Source organism: Micropterus dolomieu, linkage group LG23 (assembly GCF_021292245.1).
Source record: "Micropterus dolomieu isolate WLL.071019.BEF.003 ecotype Adirondacks linkage group LG23, ASM2129224v1, whole genome shotgun sequence".
NCBI classification, from domain to species: domain Eukaryota; kingdom Metazoa; phylum Chordata; class Actinopteri; order Centrarchiformes; family Centrarchidae; genus Micropterus; species Micropterus dolomieu.
The window spans coordinates 33,210,352-33,237,502 of record NC_060172.1 but is presented as its reverse complement, the minus strand read 5'-3'; the positions used below and the strand labels follow the sequence as shown (position 1 = coordinate 33,237,502).

Below are 27,151 nucleotides of genomic sequence, written 5' to 3'. Positions count from 1 at the left end.
TACAATATACACATAAACACGCCTACATGAACACATGTATACAAACACACACACACACACACACACACACACACGCACACACACACACACACACACACACCTACCTCTATGGCTTGTGATGCATCAGGACTGTTGATAGATGAAATAGATGCAGATGGGCTAACACATTTATATCAGCCTTCCCTTCTCTCCCTACTTCCAGTTCTCTCTTTCTTAAACTAGTCATAAGTCAACATGGAAATTTCACTCAGCATCATCAGGCAGACACAATATTTACTGTACAGAGGTGACATGCAAGTAGCACCACATCTGCCCCCCAACTCCAGTCAGTACAGGAACCAAACTGATTTCTTCAGCCCATTTCATCCAAATGACAACTACGGGACCTGGTGTGCCATTAAAATCCGCACCAAATCACCTGCTCTTGCAAAAGGAAAAAAAGAGAGAGAGAGCTTTTCATGCAAGCCACTGAGTGGTAGATGAAAATAAATGCACAACAGGACATGAAAATCCAAACTGGTAAATGCTTATCTTTTAGTGCAAAACCCCCCCAGACAGTCCTATTCTTGTAGTCATTTTCAGTCACAAGGAATACAATGCAACAACAAAACCATTGAAGCTGAATCTACCTGACACCATTTGGGTGTCTGTTATGTGCAAATATGCCAATGGGGTTTGCCATTGTGCATCGGAAACACTGAAGATGGATGATCGGTAGGCAATGCCAGAAGAATTCAGCAAATTGGGAAACAACAACTCTTGCAGTAATGAGAACAGATATTTATTGGAAACACTTCGTCTTAAGATGTGGGCTTCAGGGTTTTTGAAACAAATTATTAAAAAGCAGAGAATTTTTTAAGTCTCACTGAATTCCATATTAGAGACATTGATAAGAGCCATACAAGATCAAAGGATAGGATGTGATAATGAAGACAAAGACGGTTTGCACACTCTTGTGTGTGAAAATGACTATATCCAACATTCTGACCACGTAACGCATGAGGTTATCAAGGGTGGAAAGGGTTTTTTTGGTTGTTTTTTTTATGTGAATAAATCATTAAACTCAGTAAAACATACAGTATCTCACAAAAGTGAGTACACCCCTCACATTTTTGTAAATATTTGTTTATGAAATTACACTTTCCTATAATGTAAAGTAGTGAGTGTACAGCTTGTATAACAGTGTACATTTGCTGTCCCCTCAAAATAACACATCACACAGCCATTATTGTCTAAACCGCTGGCAACAAAAGTGATTATGTATGAAAAAAACAGAGTTCAAGAGAGTTAAAAAAGGGATTTAAAGTTAAAACCCTAGTTCTTATCTCACCTCTGTACAGCTGGCCAATCACTATGTAAAGTGCATGTGAATGTTTGATTGTTGGTTTTGAGAAAGTTACAGGAATTGCAATACAGAAAACACAGACCCCCAATTCCAAGGTTGTTATGGTATGGGGGGAAGAGGTTTCCGAAGCTGTTGGAACATCCAACATGCACTTCTGATTAATCCTACTTGACAACTTACTAGAGCACCCATTTAGCATTGCATTGCTTTAACATCACTCCCTTTACTAGAAAGTGCACTGCATTTACCGTTTTATTTGACTATATAGTGCCTTAAAAAATCCCCAGTGGAACGAAAACATCAGGTCTGACAACACACATCAAAAACACACATCTAAATGTAAGTACATTTAGTCCCTAAATTACTGTGCTTTGGTACAAATTAGAGGTATGTGTACTTTATTTGAGTATTTTCATTTATGCGACTATACATCTACTCCACTAGGAATGTTGTACTTTGTACTCCTCTACGTTTGTCTAGTAAGAACTTTAGTTACTAGTTACTTTTCAGATTTTCATACCCTTGCATCGCCACTAGGGCTGGGTATCGTTTAAAATTTACCAGTACGATACCAGTGTCAGAACCAGAACCCTTAAGTGCAATTTATACTTCTGCGTCAAATCAACGGCGTAGCCTCTGTGTAGCCCCCTACCCTACGCCGTCACCCACGCCCTAGCCTGACCTGCACCTCCTCAAAAATTTACCTACACGTCGAGGCGAGTAGACTGTAAGTACTTCAATCGATACCTTGCATAAAATGTCACCTGTTGAAGCCATAGTAGTTGATTGGTAACTTATTGTTTTTTTTATTGTTGTAATGGACAAGCAAGGTTATCTATTTTATTCTCCTTGTTTCAAATAACTGCTGCATAAAAAGTATTGGGAAATTGTATCACATCACTGCTCGTCCTAATTAGGTCATCCTCATTGGTAGTATTGGCCTATAAGGGGAGCATGGGAGCATGGGAGTTAATTTATATTTGAATGAGAGAGGAGTGAAATAGTTCAGTGACCAAATAAGTTGTGGGAAACGAAATTTAAGTTATTTTTTTGATACGCATGTTGAAAGTAAACCATGGAAAATGATTTTGTTAACTTTCGATCAATAAACTGAATTAAAAGATCTCCGCAAGTGCTTTTTCCTTTATTGGTGACTCTGGTGAGTCGCAAACCTCCGAAAAGACGACAATCACAAGTATAAAACAAGAAAGGAGTCTGTTTAAACAAGTCACTGTCACACTCTGCCTATCAGCCATGCTGTGTTTTGTTATTTTGGTCTAGCTGCCTACTGGGAAGCATCCTCCTGTCCTGCCCGGCTAGCGCTGCTAGCCCTCCGCCTGTCCTGCCTGTAACCTGTTCGGCTAGCATGGCTACCCATCTGCCTGATCCATGGCCTGCTAGCGCTGCTAGCAACCTGCCTGATCATCCCCCTCCTGTGTTGGCTCCAGCATCCAGGCTGGTTGGGGACTCCTGGACATCAAGCTCTCTGGTCTCTTTTTTGATGGACTTGGCGTTAGAGCCAGAGAGCCAACTAGCTAGTCACCAAACAGTAAGCCAACCAAATAGGTGTCGGCCAGCAAGCCCCATGCCTGCCCTGCCTGATTCCCGCCCAGCTAGCGCTGCTAGCCTCCTGCCTGATCTCCTGCTGACCCCTGCTCCTCGTGCCCCATCGGTGGTCCGACCAACACCAGCTCCATTGGTGGCCCAGCCGACTCCTGTTCCTCGTGCTCCGTCGGTGATCCGACCGGCACCAGCCGGTGGTCCTGAACTCTGTTTCCCCGCCCTGCTTGTTAGTCCCTGGTGTGTATATATGTTTGGTGTTATTCTTCAGTCTTCGTCCGGTCATTGTAGCGTGTTTACGCTCTGTCCCATGTTGCAGTGTGTTGTCCTGTTTAGACTACCTTGCTCGTCTTGTCACCCTGTTTCCGTGGATTTTGGATTTCTGTTTGGATGACCTTGTTTTTTGGACTCTGTTAATCAGCCACTCTGCCAGTGAGTGCGCTCGCCTTTTGTTTGTTGGAATAAATCACTTTTGAACTGTACCTCCTCTGCTTTGTGTCCTGCGTTTGGGTCCTCCAACCTGCCCTACCCTGCCTCACTACACAAATCGTGACAGTCACTTAACTACACTAAAGATACAAACAGAAGAATAGAGAAGCTGTACGTCTAGCTGATCAAACCAACTACACATGAAGCAGCCGCAGCCGGAGGCTCCGCGAGTAAAATCGGCTGATCGCTGCCGCGCCTGATTGATCAGTGACGAGTGATGTAAATAGCAAATAAAAATGGGGCGGTGTGGGTGTGTGTGTGGGATGCTTCGCTGCTGTGGAGGGAGAGGCGCGGGGGCTGCTGGGCGTTAGTTTGTGCATTGTAGTCCAGGGGAGGCATTTCCTGGTTAGTTTGGGGGGACTAGTCTGCGTCCCTGGTTTGCCTCGTTGACCTCACATCCGTGCTCCCCTGTTTCTCTGTCGGCCAGTTGTCGGACTCCTCTGGAGACTGAGGTAGTTAGTTGTCCGGTGTGTGCGGAGCGGAGCTGTGCTCCGGGTTTGTTCTGGGCGTGTGCCTGGGGTTCTTGGCCCTTGACGGTTGGTGGGTTGGCGGTGACATGCAGCTGGGCTAGTTTATTTTTACCTCGTGGCTGGTTTGGCTGGCGTTGCACGGCAGGGGGCCTGCTGTGCATGGGGGATGTTGGGCTGGTACTGGTGGCCCCCGCTTTTCCGGCGGTCGGGGGGGGGGCGGCAGACTTTTATCGGTGGGTGCACCGTGGCCTAGGCAGCGCTGGGACTTGCTGCTAGTGTTTTTCTCTGCTGGCTTTCGCTTACATTCTCTCATTTGCTCGGCCACGCTGGGGGCTGCCGGGCGGTGGGTGTCACAGTGCTCGTGCGGTATGCAGGTTGGGGTCGTCACTTGCGCGCTGATGTTGATGATTGCGTGGCATTTTGGTGGTTTGGTTGCCCGTTCCGCGGCGGTGGGGTGCTGCTCTTCTGCCTTTTGCTCTCCGATGGCATTGCGTTGTCAATTGGCATTTGGATGTCCGGTGTCTTTGGCATTTGCGGGTCGGGTCGGGGTCTTCTGTGTTCGCGTTGCGATTCGTCTGGGAATTGACTTCTTTCCCACCCCTATTGGTTAGTGGGGATCTTACCTGCCTGTCGCTGGACTCGGTGTGGCGCGGTTGTGGTATCCCACTCTCACTACAAACTACATTCTGTAACAGGCTTATGTACACAAACATATACACACACATACAGACACACTCACCGACACGCACTCAGACACATACAGTCTCACATATAGACACACACACACACACACAAAGGTTCTCCTGGTAGAATTATTCTTGATGTTTTTCATTCAGTTACTTATTTAAATAAATTGTTATTATTTCAGTTCTCACGACGGTGCTGTGTTTATTTATGTTGCCTGATTTTTTTCTCATTTTCATTTCTCTCTCAATTGTCTTCCTATGTCAGCTGTTTATTGCTGCTGTTCGGCTGGTTGTCTCTTTGTTTTTGCTTGTTTGTTTGTGTGTTTGTTGGTTTTTGTTTGTTGTTTGTTTTTCTCTGCCCCAAGCCCCCATCCCCGTTCTCCTGCAGGTTTTGTTGCTTTCTGCAATTGGTGTTTCCTTCTGCTATTTCCTGTTGTCCCCACCCCCCATCCCCGTTCTCTTGCAGGTGTTGCCCTCTCTCTGTGCTTACTGTTTATGTGGTGTTTCTATTCCCCATCCCCATGTCTGTCCCCTGTCTGGCCTGGTGACAAATAAATTTGAATAAATAACCATACAGACAAAGGAGTATATTAATACTCCTTAAAGTAAAAGTATAAGTCTGTCTGGCACAAATATGTTATGTTAGTGGAAACTAGGATCAGTACTATGGATAGAGCTTGTGACACACAAAGGACCTTATGACCTTGCGTGTTTGAAATAGGGCTGGACAATAAAACAATAACAATAATTATCGCAATATAATTTTTTTCAATAACAATATAACAAATGTTCAATAAATATTCAATAAATGTTTGATTTTATTCACTTGAATCATACATGAATTAGGACTTTTTTATTAAGATGGTTATTTTGTTGAGGAAAAAGGACTGAAAAAAAAGTTTTTACTTAATTTTACTCATGTGTATGTGTTGAAAAAGATTTTATCATAATTGTTTTGAATGTTCTACCTCAGATTTGTGAAGTGATCCACTGTTTGGCCTGAAGTGTTGACCATGAAGATGAGTTTAAACCACATTTAACCATCAGGTTTCTTCAACTTTCCCTCAGTAGCAAAATCAGCCTTTAAACTCAAAAGAAATAAAGATTTTATACTTATAATCATCGATATTGAAAGATATGAAACTTTTTATTGTGATAACATTTTTGGCCATATCGTCCAGCCCTAGTTTGAAATGTCAAATGAATAAAGTTTTTGACTTGGCTAAGTTGCCTGTTTTGTCATGTGACAAACTAAATTACCACCAACTGTTTTAACATGAACTCACCACTTTTTTCTTTCTACTGGCTGATCAGAAGTCTGCCAATGTCCCTCTTACAGTATGTCCCTCTACAGTGAAAGGGAAATACAAGAACAGCACAAATAGTAAAAAAAGAAAAAACAAAAAAGAACTGTAGACTCACTAACTCAATTTGCAGCTACAAGGCAGAGGTCAAAATGTTTCCAACTGTTCCGCTCATGCAAATGAGTTTGAGCCTTTGAAAATCCTCTGTCATGAAACTGAACGGATCTGACACATTCTCCAGCTGGTGAAGAGCTGCATAACCATGTACCTGATTTAGCATTAGCACTGACGTGTAAAATATCTCCTGACATTTTTCTGAGGTGTGTTTTGGTGTGTCTCTTAGAGAGATTTTGAAGGCTTGTACAGTCTTGTTCTGTATGTGTGATATAATAGACTCTTATTCAAGTTATTACACAGCACCTGTCCTTGCACTACAAGTCTGCCTCAAATTCCAGCAACCTTCACCAATGGTATTTGTAATGTTTTGACCAGCTTTCCTCTGAAGGCATTTCGTTGTGTTTTATGATGTTTCAACACCAACCTTTGTACTTAGCCTTAGGAGACTACACATGCAGTACCTGCATGATTCCATACACACTAAAGGTAGTTAAGGAGGTGTTGGTAAGTAGAGACTTTTACAATTTGATTGCAATTACTACAGACTAACACAAGGGACTGAGCAGAGTTTGTGTGTGTGTGGATGAAATATGAATTACTAACATGTATAATATCAAATATGTTGTATGACTGCTGCCAAGAAGGTTATGTTTTCATTCATCGGTTGGTTTTCCAAAGAAATCTGGTGGACAGATTGGACTGATTTGATTGGATTTTGGTAGTCATCTGGATGTGGGATTTCCGCCATTTAGAGAATTACCATTTTCTAGCCATAATCATGAAACTAATAGTCGTACACTTGATTCTAAATATGAAAATATGTTTTCTGAGTCCACATGGATCAGCTCAAGTTAAAAGATAAGTGATGGGAATGAAGGGTTTGACTACAACAGCAAGTCAGAGAAATGCTCAGTGTTGGCCAAAGTCTGAGCTCTTTAAGTACGTTTTTGCTTAAACTGCATTTTGTACAGATCTCTCAATAGGAAAAAAACAAACTAATAAAGCAAGATTGATATAGCATAAACTATACACATATAAATATAATATAATATAAAAAAAGCAGTAGCAACATACCTACAACAAAGTGGTTGTATTACGGAGTTACTTTTGTCTGTATGTGCATCTTGTCTCAGCATTTGCCCTCACTGATGTGATGTCAGTCCTTTTTTTTTCTTCAAACAACCAGCTTATCATTTTTGGAGCATGTGGTATAAATTAATAAATAAGCTGAAATGATACGGTAGCACTTGCTCAATGTGGAGTAGAGTTGTGATATATCTGCACCTGTCAGGACACTATCAGTGTCAGGAGTTGACAGCACTGACTGAAATACAATGTCAGCCCCCCTTTTCTGTGTCATCCCATATCCTTACCTGCTGACAGCTGTACTTGACTTTGACACCTGAGGTAAGCAGCTTGCAAGCGCTATGAGTCAGGAGTGAAGGATGTACTGGTCTTTAGCTTGCAAAATACTTTACTATTATATTCCTTTATGTTTGTTACCCACGCAATTGTCAAGGCTTTTTCATCAAAGCTTTTTTTCTGAGCTTGGCTGGCTGCTGGAGTTGATGACAGCAGCTCAAATGCAATTATATAGTAAATTATTATTATAAGAATTGTGCAATAATGAGCTAAAGGATATGGTTGTTTGGATATAAGACCAATGAGTCCAGAGCACAAGCGTGAGCAGAATTCAAGGTGACCCGAGGGAATGATCCTCTGAGACAGACCTGCTGTAGGTCCACCTGTCCCTTTTATGATTCCCTGTTTAACCATTCAGACCTCTGTAGCCTAAGAGACAGGGTTTATAATCCTGAGTAATTCATTTAATTTGTTCAGCCTCACTTCACTGGGGAATAGGTCTTGTTTAATCAAAACTTATTTTCAAAATGTGTGTTTTACCTGCTTTTGCTTCCAAGGCCAACTGAGCCTTGTGGACATAATAAGAAACCCCTGCATTATGATATTATCAGCTTCCACTCCTGTTTGATTATCTACACTGAGCTTTATAAACACAGAATAATCCCAATTATCCACCTTGTGCTTGATATGTCTTCTTAATTTATTCAGCCTCAGGTGGTCTCAGGTTGGTATTACTGCTTTCTAGTGCATATGTTTTATGAGTAATTGTGAGTGTCATAGAGAGAGTGCAAGCATTTGTAGATATTTTCTAGAGATTTTGAAGTAGAATAACTTGTGCAAGAGTACATACATAGTGAAAGCCACACAGCAAGTGTCAGGTAGGTCGTTTCACGAACATAACTGAGTTGCACTCTTTTGCTTTTTTTCTGCAGCAGCTACAGTGCTTTGTGTGGTACTTAGCATTGCCAGTGTTAGCCGACATGGTTAAACAAAGGAAAAAGCCACTCAATTTGAACTTGATGAACACAAAACCCCAGTAAAAGAGATATAGAATAGTGACTCAGAGGAAGGGAAGCATGCTTAAAAGGAAACCTGTGAGTCAAATGTAGAGTGAACATTTATTCCACCCTCTGATGATGAAGAGCTCTCCATGCTGAGAGGGGTCAATGAGGACTACTGTAGATTGGGCACACTGAATTTCTCTAATTAGCCACAGTCTACAGTGAGTCACTATATTATTGAAGGTACCGTGTAAAAACCCTGAAGTAATGACTCCTTAAATTATAAAAGGTGTTGCTATAATCTAAGAAATTGCTTTTCAAGGTTCATCTAACTCCTATGTGTGTTTTCTGCTCAGTGCGGCCATCACTTTTAAATTACATGGCCATGGAACAAGGAGGTGAGCTACAGAAAATCAGTTCAAGTTCAAGTTTATTTATATAGCATATTTAAAAACAACACTAGTTGACCAAAGTGCTTTCCACAATAGACAACAAATATACATGACCACAGTAGAAAAAGTTAAAAACAAAATAAATGTCACTACTCAACTCTGTTTGAAGGCCAATGAATAAAAATAGGTCTTTAGCAAGGATTTGAAAGTGTCAAGAGTTTGGGCATTTCTTATTTGAACAGGTAAAGTGTTCCAAAGATTAGGAGCAGCTACTGAGAAGGCTCGGTCACCTTTAGTTTTTAACCTGGATCTGGGGACATCAAGGAGCATCTGATTGGATGACCTCAGTGCTTTGACTGGAGTGTGTACAAAATTCTGATAAATAAGAAGGTGCCAACCCATTTAAAATTTTAAAAACAAGCAAAAAAATAAAATCTTAAAATCAATCCTAAAGCTGACAGGAAGCCAGTGGAGCGAGGCTAAAATGGGGGTAATGTGCTCATGCTTTTTAGTTCCTGTTAGAAGTCGGGCTGCTGCATTCTGGACTGTAACTGATGGAGAGACGACTGATCCACTCCAACATACAAAGAGTTACAGTAGTCGAGACGAGACGTTATAAATGCATGTATTACTCTTTCAAGGTCTTTGCGTGGTAGGTAGGGCTTGACTTTAGTCTCAGATGAAAGAAACTGGCTTTTACTACAGAACTAAGCTGTTTTTCAAACTTAAAAGCACTGTCAAAGATCACACCTAGATTCTTGGTAAATGGACGACTATATGTTCCTAAAGTACCAAGAACATCTATACAAGCACTTCATGGCACTACAGTTGTGCCATGAACTGGAGGTCACTAGTGCTCAACAGTTTACCAGTTTTGTTTTGCATACTGTCACCACTTTAAACATACTTTAAATACATCAAGAGTCGGATCTGTAGGCAGCTAACCTCAATTCCTTTACAGCCAGCAATCTAAATGGCAAAACAGGGTATCCGTCTTCTCTCACCAGCCTATAACACATAGGCGGAAATGTAGTTGTAGCCCTTTCTGTTCTACACACACACACACACACACACACACAATGAATAAATACTGAAATATTTTAAATTATAATAGAATAAAACAATGAAATAGGCATTAGATTTGAACAAAGTATATAAATGCATGTATACTATACATATATATAATATGTGCAATATCAGCATAATATGTAAGTTATAGTGCAAAATGTAGTAGTAGTAGTGGTAGTGGGAATGAGACTAGTGCAAAGGTGATGGTATAGTAATTTTGCTACGACCAACGTAACAGAATCGTTCACAGATGAAGGGAAATGTATGTGCAATCTAGAACATGTGTAGCATGTAGAGTTGAGGTTTGTGAGAAGAGTCATTTATTTACAGTGGTGTGCAGAGGATATTGTGGAGTTGAGGAGTCACTCAGCCTGAGGAAAGAATCTTCTCTGAGGTCTGGTGGTGAAACAGCGGATACTTGTGTATCAGTTGCCAGACGGCAGCAGGGTGTACAGGCTGTGGCTGGGTGGTACTGTCTTTTTGTATCCTTTGGGCTCTGCACAGGCCCCTCATGTTTCTATTTCTCCTCTGTGCTGCTGTGGCTCAGGAGGCAGAGCGTGTCGTCCACTAATTAGAAGGTTGGTGGTTTGTTGCACTATCCCCCATGGGGACATTTTATTGACATAGTGCATTCCATAGCCCCTTGCCTAACCTTAACCATCACAACTACATGCCTAACTCTTACCTTAACGCTAACCTTAACAGAATTCTAACTTGAACCCTAAAACCCTCAGAAAGCAGTCCCCACTGTGACACAAGTCTCCATGGGTTATTGTGCATTCAGGTTAAAGTCCCCACCGGGATATAAAAACATGTTTTTATACACAGTTTCTTTCTGATGAGCAGTTGGCACCTTCCATCAGTGTATGAATGCGTGTGAATGGGTTGAATAGAGTGCAAAGTGCTCTGAGTGGTCAGAAGACTAGAAAGGTGCTATAAAAGTGCAGTCCATTTACCTTTGCAGTCCATTTACAAAACTTAACAGGCTCTTGGCACAGGAATTTTGTCTTGTTAAGTTTCCTTAAGAAGTTCAGCCGTTGCTGAGCTTTCACTATCAGGGAGGAGATGTGTGATGTCAATGACAGGTCCTCTGTGATGCGGATTCCCAGGAACATAAAACTTTTCACCTGCTTTTCCTCAGCTTCACTGGTGTAGACAGGGGTCTGTGTCTTCATTGCCATTCACAATGGAAACAAATAGCGTGAATGCAGAGTAATTGGATGTTTCTCTCATTTCCCACCAGTAGATTTGCCATGCAGAGTTGAGGGAAAAGGTCAGGGCACAGAGAGTTGTCAAACTGTATAACAGTAGAAATTCAATGACTTGGATCCTGCACAGAGCTGGCTGCTGTGGCGTGAGCTGCATAAGAGTTATGTAAACTCTGTGATGATATCGCCTCAGCATTGTTTGGATGTAACAGAGTCATTACCATTATCCAGGCAGGAATGACAGTGTAGAGCAAGCTAAGGACGCCTTTGATCTCTCATTTCATTCAATCAAATCCTGCTTTAAAGCGGGAGCAGTCTGACAAACATCTTGGGAAACACTGAGTGCAAACAGTGGTTGCTGGTGTCCGGCCTGCTGACATAGCTGAACTCAATGAAGATTGCCAGCAATTTCTTGATTCCAAAAGGCAGTGATCCAATCACAGCAACACCAGCCTCCTTACACTTACTGACTGGGAAATTGGCTGCAGCACAGAAGCTTTTACAGACTCTGGCAGAGGAGTCTGGACCTGGTGAACGCCTGATAAGGCTGATTTGAATGAGCCTGCATTCTCTTTTGTTTTGATAACATGAATTATAAATATCAACTGTGACCCCCACTTGTGATGCGGCCCTAAATTAATAAATTGCAGAGATCAAAACAATGCAGGCAGTCTAGTTTCAGCATGACTCAATGATGCCCTCAAGTGGCCTGAGCCAGCCAGCTGCAGCCAGTACAACAACAATACTACATCAGATACTTTAGTTTTTGCCTTTGTGTTTGTGTAAGTTTGCTCCTATTTAAAATACACATTTGAGGACATTCATTATCAACATCTGTCTGGCTTTTTTTTGCTCTGTGTCAGATGGATGATGGAGGATGGGACGTGTATGACAGTTGATGACAAGAAGAATCATCAGATATTCCTTAATTTTTTAAAGTGGAGCAGCATGAAAGACCAACCGTCATTTTGGCATAGAGAATATCCAAGAGCTGAAAAGGGCATGACTATAAAGCAGTCCGTGGTGTGTGACTTCCTGTTTCACTAATAAAATGCAGTCCATTTTGCAGTGACCTGAAATTCTGCAAAAACACACACATCCTTTGTAATTGGATTTCCAAAGGGGGCACTTCATTATATGTCTCAGATCTACATTGCATTCCTGCTGTACACAAATGGCCCCTATTACCCACTAGGCAACTTCCATGCCTTTGTGTCTTTGACAACATCAAAATAATTGCATTCATTACTCTGTGGAAAATTTACTCTTGCTGCGCAGCAGTTAGTCCGGGCTCATTCATTAGAACATTCACACATGGTGACACAGGCGGAACAGTTTGCAACATGTATTTTTTAGCCATGGCTGGTTCATGTAAGAGAGGCAGTAGTCTCTAATTTGTGGCCAGCGAGACTCTGGAGAACACAGTGAATGGTGGATGACATACATTTACTGCATATTGGTTGCTTGCTGTCTCGTCTGGTTAATTAACAGGAGTTACAAACACTTTGACCAAGAACAAACTCACTGTCAGGTAGTCCTTGTGTAGAAATGCTGAAATTCGTACAACTGCCATTTGTCAACAGCCTCACCCTCCATGCCTCAATCTAATGAATGTAATTATACAATATTAGCACTGAATGAAAACTTTAACAAAGACATTTCATGCTTGTAAATAAAACTGTGATGCCAATGATAACTCATACAATAATGAAAACAGTATACAGTATAGCCTGCCCACTAATAACAAGCCTTTTGAAGGCATTAGCTTTAACCTTAATGAGAGTATTTTGTTTATTCAATGTCTACCTTCTGTACACAGATATTTGACATTTGTGCACAGAAACAGCAGAGTACTTAAGTCCCTCCAGCTCTGAAATTACATGTACTAAAAATAAAAGCACTGAGAAGGCGAGTGGCTCTCTGCTGTCCTTTCAGTCTGACTTTCTTATGTTTTACACTGGAAGCTTGTTTGTCAAAGAATCCACTTTATAAATGTTAATTGCATTGCTGCAGAAACAAATACTTCCGGGATTTAACGTAATAATGGATTAACGAGGATATTGAGGAGGGAAACACTAGTAATTATAAAGTTCATTTATTTAGAATTACACAGAATACACTTTTTAATTCACAGAAAGAAAACACCCATTTTATTTGCCGATAAAGTAAATAACAATAGAAGGATGTAAAAAAGAAAGCGAGTACAACATATACAATATTCTATTCCTTACCTCTTATTAAGTTCATGAACAGAAAATGACTGACCCTGGAATCTGTACACTGAAAATGTATTTCTGTCTCTCGCTTAAAATACATACTGTATACTCTCACAACTCCTGTTTCTCATAAATGCACCATCTAACATGTAACCAAATGACACATATTTTTCTTGCTATATTGGCAAAGCTATGCTTTGGGTTCTTGCACCATAATTACAACAGGCACTTTCACTTGCCTGCTCTCCATTGACTACTAGCCATCACTGGCTTCGTGACATAAAATACATGGGACCAAACTATGAGTCAGATAGAGTGTATGTGGACACTGCACAGATGCTGAAATTGGAGAACTTCAATTCCAGTGACATTTCCACTCAGAACAATTTGCTCTGTAATTCTGAAAGAGTTTTTTTTTTATGGTCCTGACTGCAGAAACCCTTGATTGGTGTCCACAGTCTTTGTGGGTACAGTACTCTTGAAAATCTACTGTAGAGAGTGCCCCAACCCCCCCCCCCCCCATTGTTATCACATTGATTCAGTCCATAGGAGGCCTAGTAATGACTAAATGGTGCAGTCTCCTTCAACTCATGGTACCCCTGGTGGTTTGGCTCTGTGAAGAGATAGAGAGGGCAGTTAGGTCTAGGAAGTACCACAAATCTATCTCTTCTACATTAGCCAGTGCTTCTAAAAGACTCTTTTAGAAATATAGGCATTTCAGTTTGGTTTCAAAAAGAAAGAACAAGAATAACACAGTTACAGACTGCAAAAAAAATACTGAACAATGTGTCTCAAGCTGCTTCCTCAGGTGTACCAGGGTATGACCTTATTCTGTATTCAGTGTTTGTTCAGTGAGAACTGCTTGTGCTACCTTATATTTAAAGCACTTGCTTTTCATTTTCAGAGCCTGTATCTTTAGTCTGGAGGTCACTAAATAATTTTCTGTACATCCCAAATGATGTAGACAAAAATAGCCACTAGCAAAATACGTTTGAGTGTGTAGATAAGTGTTACGGTACCAAGACTCATATTCTGCTCCACCAGAGGCCTCTTCTCACTGCAGTTTACCACTCTTCCCTGTGCCGCTCCCAGAATAGTCATGATATCCACTAGGTTGAGCTTCCCTTCCTCCTTGGCCTCCTCCACCTCTTCTGCCAGTTCCATTGCAGCCTCTTCACGCTCTTCAATCTCCTCTTGGGTCAGCATTGCGTTCAAGCCTTGCCCTGCAGTGGCGTTGCCCACCTGTGGTGGCGCAAGCGAGCAAACCGCCCTTACCTGCCCGTAAGATTTCAGGTGTGCTACGTTGGCACGCAAAAAAAGCAGGAGGACGTTGAGGTCATTCAACGGGCAGCCTAGCCGACGGTGGTTGATGAGATCAAGGGCTGGGAGGACCTCGTAGACAGAGATGAAGGTGGTGTCCCAAACGAAGAGCCGGATCAGACTAAAGAGGACAATGGGAGCCAGCAGGACGTAGATGGCACCGTTAGCCACGCTTATCACCTGAAAAACCAACTGGCCAATCATTTTACACTGAACCAGTTCAGGAACCCAATTCTGATCACGCAGCATGCCCGTGCGGACAAAGCAGCTGAACTCGTCCTGCAGGAAGGCAGAGAGGTGGAAGTAGGCCAGGTAGAGACAGGCTGCAGTCATGAAGGTCAGGAGCAGGAAGCCCCGCAAGAAAAGCATGCTAACAAGGAAGTAGGAGTTTTGTTTGCACTGCATGTATCTCTCCAGTAGAGGGTACTCAAAGTATCGCTTCTTCTTGGCCCTGCAATTAGACAAAGAGAAGACACTCAGCACCATCTTCTCTTTCATGCTCATAAAGCTGCACAGAGCTGAGACCCAACCACAATCTTCTACTTTTGGCTAGTAGGAGCTGCCCACCACAACACCCACTACAGTCCTCCTCTTCTGTGTCCTCCTGTTGGAGGTTAACAGCCTTGTACAAGGGTAAATCAAGATTAGTTGCGGAGGGAGAGGAAAGCATTTCTCATCACTTTCCAAAACCACAGTTTCCCAGTTTATCAAGAGATTCAAACTGACAGTTCAATTCTGTAACCTACGAGCAATATTTCTCACTGGCAGATCATCTTTAATGCTTCTGCAATGACCCGATTTCTCTACGGGAATTATTAAAATTTAATTTAACAAGGCATATTCTAGTTTGGGGCAATCATACGAGCGTGTTCCTGAAAACATAAACATGGATATGGAAACATTTTATTTGAAACAAACATAAGGAGCAATGGATATTCATGCTACAAGCCAAGAATCACTGGTCTCTTACCGTTGCAGTTCAGCCTGAAATGTGAGGGGGTTCTTAGTGTTCTGGCGCATATCCAGAATATTCTGGGCCAGTCGGATCGAGCGGTTGTACGACTTGTCCAGTTCGTCAATTATGAAGAGCAGGTCTGAGCTCAGCGTGGGCATGACGAGCTGGCGCCAGATCAGAGCCGGCAGGTACATCAACACCGCCATGGCCAGAAGAGAGTAAGGGAACATCTGCATGGATAATGAAAGAAAGGGCGACAGAGAGGAGAGGCAGGTGGAAAGAAAGAAAAGTGTCAGGAAAGAGTTGAAAGAAGCAGATGAGTCACAACGATCGCTTCACAACCCAGAATTATAAATGAACAGCTATCCTCCTGATTCAGAACTACTTTCCTGTTTGTGGCTGGGCCTTGAATGTCAACTGCACTGGGCCCAAATACTTTGTAGATGGGTTTAGCAATAAAACTGGTTCTGTCTATTATTAAAGGGAATGTGCTGACATTTCAACTCGTTTTGTAAGTTACAGTAAAGAGAAAAAAAAGTTTTCAGTAGTATGACAATTGTCAACCACTCTAAGTGGGAATTACAAGTCAAGCAAGAATATCTCTACTTACTTTGTGTACCCAGAGCGAGCGCTCCTCAAAGTTCCCATCGCTGTCAAACTCATGATGCATGAGAGAGTCCCAACAGTATGTGTCCACATAGCTGGCCTGCTTTATGCTGAAATTGTTGGGAGGGAAACAGCTGATCTGGGGCCCTGCAGAATAAACAAATGTTGATCTGTAACATTACATGGGGATTACTTTCTGCAGCCTCTTTCGATCCTCCTTTATCAATTTGCCTGTAAGCGATCTCTGAGCACTTGATATATCTCTCATACACTCACGCACACACACACACACACACACACACACACAGTACTGGTGGTCCACTACTAGACACGTACATGTGTGCTTCTACATGCCCTTTTCTTTTCAGTGGTACAGGATTTCACTGGAGAAATCATATGTTTCCAAATGGCAACCTGGCATTTAAAAAAGCCTGGACGACTCTATTCCAAAATTGGGCTCCTCCACCTTATATTTAGTTCACCTTTATATAACAACATATAGTCCAACCACTCTCCGCACCCATCTGTCATTTCCCAAGGGTGCTCCACCCTTAAACAGAGAGCTTGGGAGGGAACAAACCATGGGTGTGCCCCACCTAATTCAGAGCCTTAAAACAGAAACATGGAGCTTCTAATTTTACAAACAACCTCCCCATCTGCTAAGCTTTCTGAAAGTAGAAACATACTGCCACCAACTTACTGTCAGGATGTGATTCCTCCTCCTAGTCCACCTCATTATAGGCAACTATGGTCCAGTTATACTACAGGCACGTATATGTGTGTCTAATTAATCAGCCACCTAAAGTATAATTATGGCAGCTGAGTTTACGGTGGAGTATATTCATTGACCATGTGACCTTGTATAGATATATACAGAAAGAACATGTTACAGTGTTATTTTTAGACTGACACTGAACTCAAACTAAACATGTAGGCAGTGTTGGGGAGTAACTAATTACATGTAATTTAGTTATGTAATTTAATTACAAAATATATGTAACTGTAAATTATAGTTATTAGGAAATGTTCGTGATTACATTGGGAGTTACATCTGAAATGTCTCTGGAAAAAGCTTGGCTACATGTTGAATAATATTCATTTTGTTGCTTTGTATGTTTTTCATCTGCACGTCCTCCTTTGCCATTTCCAGCCACAGTTGTTTGATACTATTCTGATGCTTTTGATTGGTTCTCATGTTTGAATTTGCAGCGCCACCCGTCTGCAAGTTAGACTGCCTCTCAAGCTGTCTTTTTAAAATGGTTAACATTGAAAACATTAATTTCGAAACTGAGAAAAGTAATCAAAAAGTAATTAAATATTACAAGTTATATTACTTTGTAATTGAAATAGTTACACTACTATTAACTTCTAATTGGTAACCTATTACATTTAGAAAGTAACCTTCCTAACCCTGCATGTAGGTGAAAACTAATTGATACTAGCAACACTAGCCATACCATTGTTCAATGTCACCTACTCTATGAGATAGAAATCTAATAAATGTATGTGATGCATTATTTTTAAAATACATAAATATTCAGAACACTTTCAAAATAGTGCACTCTACATTTATAATACATTAGGGCCAATATAAAATGACATACATTGAAACCCCTGTTGTGACTTGGTTGGTGGGTTCATCATCATCCATTATTGGCAGCCACATATTGAAACAGTGTTACAGTATATCATTTCTAAACAGGTTTTGTATAGCTGTCTATCATGTTCCCTGTCCCCAAAGCTGTAACTTCACAAACCCCTGAAGGCATCATGGTGGAGCAATTCACATAATCTGCTTCCAGTTGTGCAAACAGATCAGTGAAATAAACTGATTATGTGATTACTACCTATTTGAACGCGAGGAGAACATAATTTTACTAAACGGCCTTATGCTATTAGGGCTTCCAAAGAGTTAAATCGTGATTTGAACACCGTAATGATGGGAGCTACATTGATACTTGCTTAGGTTTAACTTAAGGTGTGTTCTGTAGTTATAATACAAACTGACCGTACCACCCTATGTTCCCATGCTGCTTAATGTGGGAATTTATTTTTCCACTTTACTTGTGAGTGCATGTGTGGTCGAAGTGTTGCCAAGTCACCCTAAACAAACAAACAAAAAAAATGACAGCACATGCCTTCTCATGAAAGCTTGCAAAATATTCCTCCCCTTACCCCACACCCCTGTGAGCCATTTGGCAAAGTGAGGGAACCTAAGTTTCTGCCACTGCTCCTATTTTCTACTCCCACTACCCAATTAACATTGGCAGATCATCTCCACATTTGTGCTTTGTACAAGAATTCTTGGCTGAGAGTCCAGGTGCAAGTAAACCAGACTCCAGACAGCAGCGCAATCAAGCACTGTTGTGAAACTGACAACCCAGCAGATAGGCAGCCAAGATCCATCAGTTGAGCCGCGTATCCCGGCACCACATCATGTTCTACACCCCCCCTTCTGGTTAATCAACATATCCTCTCATTTGACTCAAATAGGGGGGAGCTGCCATAGAAGAATTTCGCCTTGTAATTACAGCATGCCAGCGTTAGTGAACGCTGCTCTCAATCATCCCCCATGGCAATTACCATCAGGAGCACCAGGCTGATTGCAGACCAGCTCTGGAGAGACAACGTTTAGTTCAAAGTCAAGGGAGTCAGCCTCCTCAGCAACAGACTTGTACTGTAGACTTGCCACGTAGACTGCGGATTTTTAGCTGTGTTTTTCTATTCTTTGAATGACCGTGTACAGACAGGCTGCCGACCAGATTTTATTCATAACATGTTTTCCAGTCAATAAACTAATGAATGGACTTGGAGCCGATTGTGATTTTGTGTTTTCAGTAATTTCAGGTGTTGTTTAAGTGTTTTCTCCTTCTTGCTTCACACAGCACCCTAATTTTATTAAGGGAAGTGCCGTGTAATTACAGTTCTCATCGTTACTGCCCTTAATATTTAGTTTCCTCAAGTAGAAATTGTAAGGGATGAGGAGATGTGCAGAGATAAAAGGTAGAAGGGAAAGAGAACAGATATCCTCACTCTGAAAAGAAACACAGTTAGGTCACTTCTTTGATACATGAACATTTAGAATTTTGACTAGATTAAATACCACGGGCCACAAGAATAATGACTATCTTTATATCAGTATGTATGATATTCCTCCGTATCACAAGTTCAACTAAATGCATTTTAGCGAGTAAATGAGTAAAAACAGAAATTCAAGGACAAACAGTACATGTGCAGTTGAAGACCACAAAGCCAGAACACAGCCACTGAATAAAAATAAGCACTCGTGAATAAAGGGTATAATTAGGGGCAATGGCAAGTGGAATACAAAACAAATGTCCTAGTTCCATAGTTCCATGTTCCATAGTTTTGAAAAGGGGTCGGAAATTAGCTGCTCACCCAGGGAGATCTCACGGGCGAAGGCCATGCACACCAGCATGAGGGGAAGGCCGACAGACACATACTTGATGACCTTGTCCAGAGGAAGCTCCAGCTCCAGGTGGTTGATCCGGTTTATCCCGGAGTTGTCCTGCAGCAGGGCATCAGATAGCATGGCCTTGGCCGCCGCCTGGGCGATGGACATTTTGAACACCTACCCAGTGATAAGAAATAGTCTTTTTTTTTTTTTTTGACATAGTCAAGTAGGAAAGGAAGTGCTGTAAGTACAAATCAGACTCATGACCTTTGTCTCACGTCACTACTTGCCCTGTTCTCTCTTATCTTCTCTGTCATTCTTCACTGCATATAATACATCAGAAATGCCTATTTATCAACAGTGGATTGCTTTTCCAATTAGGAGAAATTAGAAATGCAATTATTACAATTCCTAGGAAATGTCTTCAACGTAAAATCAAAGCTATAACTTACCTTAAGTCTTCCAGCTTTCTTTGGTAATACTGTTGGAAAATATGTTAGCAGAGCCGAGCTTCTCAAGGCCTGCACGGCGTTGGAAAGCTCCTTAAGTATTCAGGGAGGGCCTCTGTAAATGGGAGGTTGGAACTGGGCCGGACCAGGCCGAGCCGGGTCTGGCTCTAATTACAGAGAGGACATCTGAGAGCATGTAGGCGCCCAGATGGCACTGACTGCAGCAGACCTCCTGTACCCAGTACTGGGCCATGCAATTGTGTGTGTGTGTTTCTCTGGTCTGTCCACACTGTGAGGCACGGTGGTTGTGGCCCACTTCAAACGAGTGAACCATCGCCAGTGGCTTTTTCAGCCTCTGTCATTCTGAGACTATTTTTACTTACTGCACTTCAGGCTCAGAGCATCTGCTAGCTAAAATACTGTACCATAAAACAGGGATAGTCCGGTGTCAGAGCTTTGCAGCACATGTGTTCAAGGGAAAAACCAACTCTGTGTAAAAATTCTATTTTATTAAGTGGATTAGACATAGAGGACATCTATGGATGGGAAGAACTCCATTGTGGGGTTCCTGAATCTGAAAACATAAAACACAAATGAAACTAAAAACAATGCCACTTTATGGGATCTGTGTTATATTTATCTGTATTATATTTTGGGCTATAAATCAAGGAGAGGCACAGTATGTCTTCAGATTGAGACAGAGAAGTGGAGATCATTGGGTCTCTACAAACAAAACTGTTTTCACCAGAAAACAGCATTAGTAATTTATTGAAAAGGTTCACATTTTTTCAAATCTGTTTGAAAACAGTAGTCATGGATTCATATGTACATTAAAACAGTTCTTGATTGCTGTCCGAACTGGCTGGTGATCCCTTTTTAACTTGACCAAAATGTAAAGGATGGGGGACAAAATCCACAGTCATAGTTGTTCAGTGTGTGTCTGACAAATCAGGTGCAGCGGCAGAAACAAGATGTAAACACAACATTTACATATTATCCCCTTTTAAATTATGATTACTAATGTGTTTCCAGCTGACGCAGCAACATTAGCATTCATTTGGAATTGTGTTTAGGTCCCCCAGAAGAATATAAGTCCAATATACACTCTCTTTAAGCTCAACTCCTGACGGAAATGCTCCACAATGTTCAGAAGTATCTCTGTCTGTCTGCTGTTTGGACATGAGACAGTGACTCAAAAAAAGTAACGTTGCATTAGGTAAAATCAAAACAATGAGCTGAAAGATGCTAAAATGCTCGCTAAAGCTGAGTGTCTGCCGAGTCAGGTGGTGATTCTGTTTGCCACAGACTCATTTCAAGTAGTAATTCCATCCCTTGTTAATAAAAAAAGTATTGATTACTGCAGTGTTAAGGGTACAATGTGACCCCCCTGACCTGCTGTACTGAAAGTCCTGTGTGAAATAATTATAGAAGAAATGGTGTGATACCCAATATTCTCACACAGTTAGATCACATCCTCCCACGTCATCATCACATGTTGCCTACCCCGAAAATACATTATTCTTTTGAAGCCCAGCATTGCCACTGCAATTTAAATTCCTCCCATGAAATGTGGCTGAAGGAGTAGAAAAGTAGCAGAGATAGGCAATAACAGATATTTAATAAGGGTTGCCGCAATTAAAGATTGAACTTTAGGGGGAAAGAAAACAAAGCAAGGATTATACACAAGCGCACAAGCCGTGTAAAAACAATTTAATGTAGCATGTGCAGCAAACTCACAGGAGTGATTACCACATTTCAGAAGTTGAAAGCCTCTGGTCGAGCGCTCTTTTGGGTTCCTTTATGGTAGGAAGATGGAAGAGCATGTGGGTGGGCGTCTTCTAAAGTTAAATCACAGGCTAGAGCAGTAACCAGTAGGTGGGAGACAACATATCTATGTGACAGGAAAATGAGGGAAGATAAACCAATATTTAGACTACTAAATGTGTTACAATAAAGCAGAGCCTGAGGGGGTTCAGAAGTGTCACACACACAAGCCGTGCTCTATTGTGATCCTGGCTTTGGTGAGGGGAAATGATCATGGTAATTGTCTAGTGATTTTTGTGTTTGTTTGTTTGGTGCTTTTCTTCTTTAAAGCAACATTATGTAGTATTTTTATGTTAAAATGACAGCTTCAAAATGATTTGATGGTTTGATGGCTTGTAATACAGAGAAAGGCATCTCTGTCATTGCCACTCCGGTCTGGAGCGCCTGCTACGGCACAATGTAACAATGAAATGCGAAAGTAAAAATCTCGCAAGAATGGCATAATGCTTTACGGCACCACATCACACCAACAAAACTGTTCAGCAAGCAAATACTATAGAATGTAGAATGTCAGTTCTTTGGAAGAAGCTATTGTCAGTATGGATACCATAGCAGACGCTGCGAAGAGTCTGAAGAAGACGTTATCCCAGGAAGGGAGGAAGAGAAAAAGACAGAATGAATAGTAAATATCAGACTGCCTTTTACTTGTTGGCGTGAGGTAAAAGAGCTGAAAGGATGCAGGACAGATCCCGAGCTGGCTTTCTTTCTGTTGCACTAGTCAGTAATAACTTATTAGCTGGCCTGCTGTGTCTTGTGTTGTTGCTCTTGCTCCTTTGTTAGCAAAGTTGTCGACTCGAGCAAAGTCAGCCACAGATTTCACAGACAGAGGTTTAGCCGCTAGCTATATTTCTCAAGTTGATGTTAGCAAACTTATTCGATAACACACTCGTTCATTGTTAACGTTTCTGTAAGTGCTCTTGCGTCGGTTGGTGTCTAACCGTTGGCAGCTTGCCACCCAAATTCCAAGCAACATTATGCTGCTGCTGGTGGCAAAGAGACCAAAGAGGACGTTGACACAGGAAACTAAGAAGAGAAAAAGAGAGTGACCAAGCAAGAGACTGCTGGATCGTTGGCAAGAGTTTTGTGAAATAAAAGGCTGCAGGACAGACACAGAGCTGTCCTTCCTTCTGTTGGACTAGTCAGTAATGTTGCTATGTCTTGTGTTGTCGTGCTTGCTTAATGTTTGGCTGTGTTAGCAAAGTTGTCCACTTGCTAGTTCTTGATCATTAATAATGTAATCATAATAAATGCACGTGTACAGCTGTTCTTCTTTAGGGCACTCTGAAACAGTAGGGGCACCAAATCACACAAAAAAAACAACACTTACATAATGTTGCTTTAAATATTCTCATTAATCAAACTGAAAACTGATTGTTTTGGACTCTGTGGCCCTGGAACATATTCAGAACTGTCACATCACAAAGTCAAAATCAGTACCTTTACATGTTTTAATTATTAAAATTGGTCTATTGAAACACAATAGATTATGACAACAAAGAGTACAAATGAATAGAAATATTCCCTATTGTCTGTCACTTGCTCTGGAAGATCCATTTAAAAAAGCAATCGAGGAAAAGAATATTAATGAGCAACATACTTCACAATGAACAATCAGAACATTCAATATAACATGGTTTTTCTTTTTCTAGACATCTTCACATTAGAAACGAGCAACTCTATTTGTGTGGCTTAGCACAAAACAGAGAGCTGAAATTGTTTCACAGTTTCTTCAAAATCCTTCACATAAAATTTAAAGAGACGTCACTACTGAGATTTTTTTTCACTTTCTCGTTTTCATTTTTCTCAAAATTGTCTTCTTCCTTGAAAAAGTTTGTCAGTAAATGACATTGGCTCTGTCAGGTGGGGACTCCAAAGTCATTTGTTGTCTCTGTGTGATTTCTCTCAATGTTGAGATGTGGGTGAGACAGTTTTTAGAGACTGGCAGTCACCCAAGGTCACAAAAATACACAAGCAAGAGTTGATGATTGAAGTCAAGTATGTGCATGGCCACCGGCTAATACAATAGGCTTATTCAGAAAGTCTGCAAAACCTATAGTAAATGCATAAGCAACTGTCATTGTCATGTTCCATGAGCTACCCTCTGAGGCCTCACAAAAAATAGAATAAATATGCAAACCTTCAACACCAGAATGCAAACATATGAAAAATCCAATATACATACTATGTATATGTGCAGTCAGTATACACCAGTTTACTACAGGTTTTTTTTTGCGCATGGGATAATAATAAAAAAAACAAAAACTAAGATTGTTTTAAAAGTCATGCTTGAAAAGGTTTGCTGCAGCAATGAGTCAAGTGTTTCACTCATGAGGAAGAGACATGCCGAATGAGAGTGTTGTTCGACCTGAGAACCTATGAGTCATTTAAAAGGCGTGAATGATGTCCCAGCAGTGGAAGCCAACATATACAGTCACTTCTGCAGCTATTTGGACAGGGTTACACCTTTTTTTCTCCTTTCTTTTCACCCTTATTTTAGGAAGCGAAATGACACATTAACTGTGAAGTTAAAGCGTAGACTGTCAGTTGCAAATTGAGACTACTTTCAGTCATATGAAATGAACAGTTAAAAAAAAGCCGCAGCCCTTTTTGTAACTCGTTTCATGGTTCCATAATATTTGGCCAAATTAGATGTTTTACACATTCATTCAAAAATGATCACTATGCATTGTGATTTTTTGATGCATGTGCAACCACTCAAGACTCCTAATTCTCCTGTCCAGTATGTTCTTTTTCAGTTCACTGCAACCTGAATTCATAATGTCATGGCTCTCTGAAAGCACCAAACGTAATCATCAACTTATTTAATTGTTGCTCTAAAATGGGAAGAATGTCCTCAATTTAAAACTGGCATTACTCTTTTCAGCCTTGTAGTTTCTGTGCCATTTCTTTCCACAAATAACAAGATAGTTATAGAGTAAAAAATGTGCTACTATCCAAATGTTTCGAGAGCTCATTGCATGAGAACATAGTATATTAATGTAACAACACATATTCATCATCAAACTAATATCCGTCCTCTAAAATCATTATCATGATGATCATTGTGTCTGATTAGACTCCATGGTGGCTCTGCAGAAGAGTCTCTGATGAGTTTGGAGAAAACTTAATATGCCCTTAAATGCTCTAAAAGAGTCACTTAGCATTAGAGTCATCCTAGTTGAGTTTGTATGAGGCCGTATTGAGGCGACAACTGAGGTCAAAGTTCATTTAGTCTTTTCCTCTATTTGGCTACTCCAGTTCCTCTCTGTGCTCCATGCTCAGATCTCTCCTTCCTCCTCCTACGCTGGACATTTGCCTCCCCCTGTCGTTGTCTTCCTCTCCCTCCTCCTCCTCTTCTTCCTCCTCCATCCCTTCCTCCTCTTCCTCCTCCTCTTCCTCTTCGTCCTCCTCCTCGGTGCCGTCCATGGAGTCGTCTGCTCCCAGCATGGCTTGCTGCATGGCCAGGGTGGCTGAGTCTGACGACAGTGAATGGAGGCTGTCCATGCTCAGTGGGTCTGAGGGGAGGCAGGGAAACACAGGAGGGGTTAGGAGCTGGCACGCAATTATAAAGCCAATAACAGACCAAATCCATTCCAACAAAAGGGCCTATAGTCAGTCAGATTTCTACATTCACCTGTGAACCTAGGCGGTATTTATCAAAATTGGCTTTCAGGCAGCCAAGGTATAAATTAACTTCAGAATGAAAACTAGGTGGAAAAATATCCCAATTATAGGGACAGACATCAGGGCCTAAAATGGGCCTTGACAGGAAAAACTCTGCGTAGTTTAAATTCACATTCAGATCCACCTTTAAAATGTTTAAGAATTTGAATGTGACTTCACAACTTCTCACAAAAATAAAAGAGTTACAAAGTTTTACTTCTGTGTTTAAAATACATGCACAATTTAGGAACTTTGTAAAAAGCTTGGGGTGTGTTTGTATATTTTATAGTGTCAGCATACTGTCTGAGTTGTTTCCTGTTTGAGATCTGTGCGTCTGCAGAACTCCAGCCACAATGGAGTCGGGCCAGAAGCGCTGTGTCGGACGGTGCTGGGACTTCATCTTCTTTGCTTTCGGAGCTGGGTCTGGATTACTGGCATCCAACATGGGCTGGAGGATACGCCGGCGAGCGTTGATGAACCTGTGAGAAAGAGAGAAGGACCTTTGTGTTGGGGGGGCATTGATGTAAGATAGACATCCCCTCAAGATACCCATACTTTTAGAAAAGCAAAATCTGTGTAATATTATATTTGGATATCTTGCCTTCGTCAGAGTGGTGTCTGAGTGTTGTTTCTGGTTTTCTTATAGATTCCATTGATTAGTTATGTGACTTATATCGCCATTGATAACAAGTATACAAAACAGCCTTACCGTCATCATTTTAAAATTGTTTTTATAAAATACAATATTTAGCCCTAGTGAATACAGACATTTACAAGAGAAATATAAATAATAAGAAATATAAAACAATTTTGCAACTAATTTCATTTAATCTTGACCCATCAATGGATTGAATAGAAAGTAGCAAATTCTGCTCAAATATCTTTATTCATCCCAAGAAGTCCTTTCCATGAGAACAAAACTATAAAGGAAGAGTGAATGTATGACAACAGGAAGACACAAATGGTCTCACGTGTACTTGACACATATGTCCAGGAGATGGCGCCTCAGTGCCAGAAATGTGCTGAGGAGCTCCAGTATATTTAAGCAAAGCCCCCAGTCATATTTTCACCACAATAATATGAAGCAGTGTCTTTCTGTCTACATGTGTACACCAGGACAGTATCTTACCAGTTGTTCACTTGCAAAAGGGTTAGATTTGTTTGTGCTGCAATCTGCCTTTTCTCGTCTTCTGTTGGGTACGGGTGCTGAAAGAAGGAAGAAGCACCAGCTCAGTTTTCATACATTGTCATCTGATATACTTCGTTTGACTTAATATTGATTTTCCCATGTTAAAACCAACAAATGAAACATCTACTCTATGATATCAGTAAACGTCCCGCTTCAAGTAGTTTATTCTCCAATCTCATACACATACCATGCATCATCCTTTTCGTCTCTGCATCCGAAGGTAACATCGTGACAAGGCCAACAGATGACCATTTCAGATGAATGTACACACACTCGTAACACACACTCACAAGCGTCCTTCTCTGCCTCACCATGAGATGCTGAAAGAGCCAGGAGCGCATGATGTTGGTGGCATGTTTGGGCAAGACCCCCCTCTTATTCTTGGACTTCTTGTCTTCACTGTCCAACAGGGACGACAGGTCCACGTTTACCTTTACAATAAACACCAAGAAGGGACGAGAAAGGAAGAAAAGAAAAGGAAAGAAGGAGCAGATGGTAGGGCTTAGTTATTG

General features: G+C 41.2%; 1 protein-coding gene across 1 annotated transcript in view; it reads right to left on the bottom strand.

The window, feature by feature from the left end:
• Positions 1–14,148: 14,148 nt before the first annotated feature.
• pknox2 (pbx/knotted 1 homeobox 2) overlaps positions 14,149–27,151 on the bottom strand; it is a 97,250-nt gene continuing 84,247 nt past the window's right edge. Inside the window, 8 exon segments of the mRNA XM_046039232.1 lie at positions 14,149–14,989; positions 15,509–15,723; positions 16,104–16,246; positions 19,499–19,713; positions 25,041–25,302; positions 25,751–25,929; positions 26,580–26,656; positions 26,951–27,070. Coding sequence (XP_045895188.1) covers positions 14,149–14,989; positions 15,509–15,723; positions 16,104–16,246; positions 19,499–19,713; positions 25,041–25,302; positions 25,751–25,929; positions 26,580–26,656; positions 26,951–27,070 — 2,052 coding nt within the window.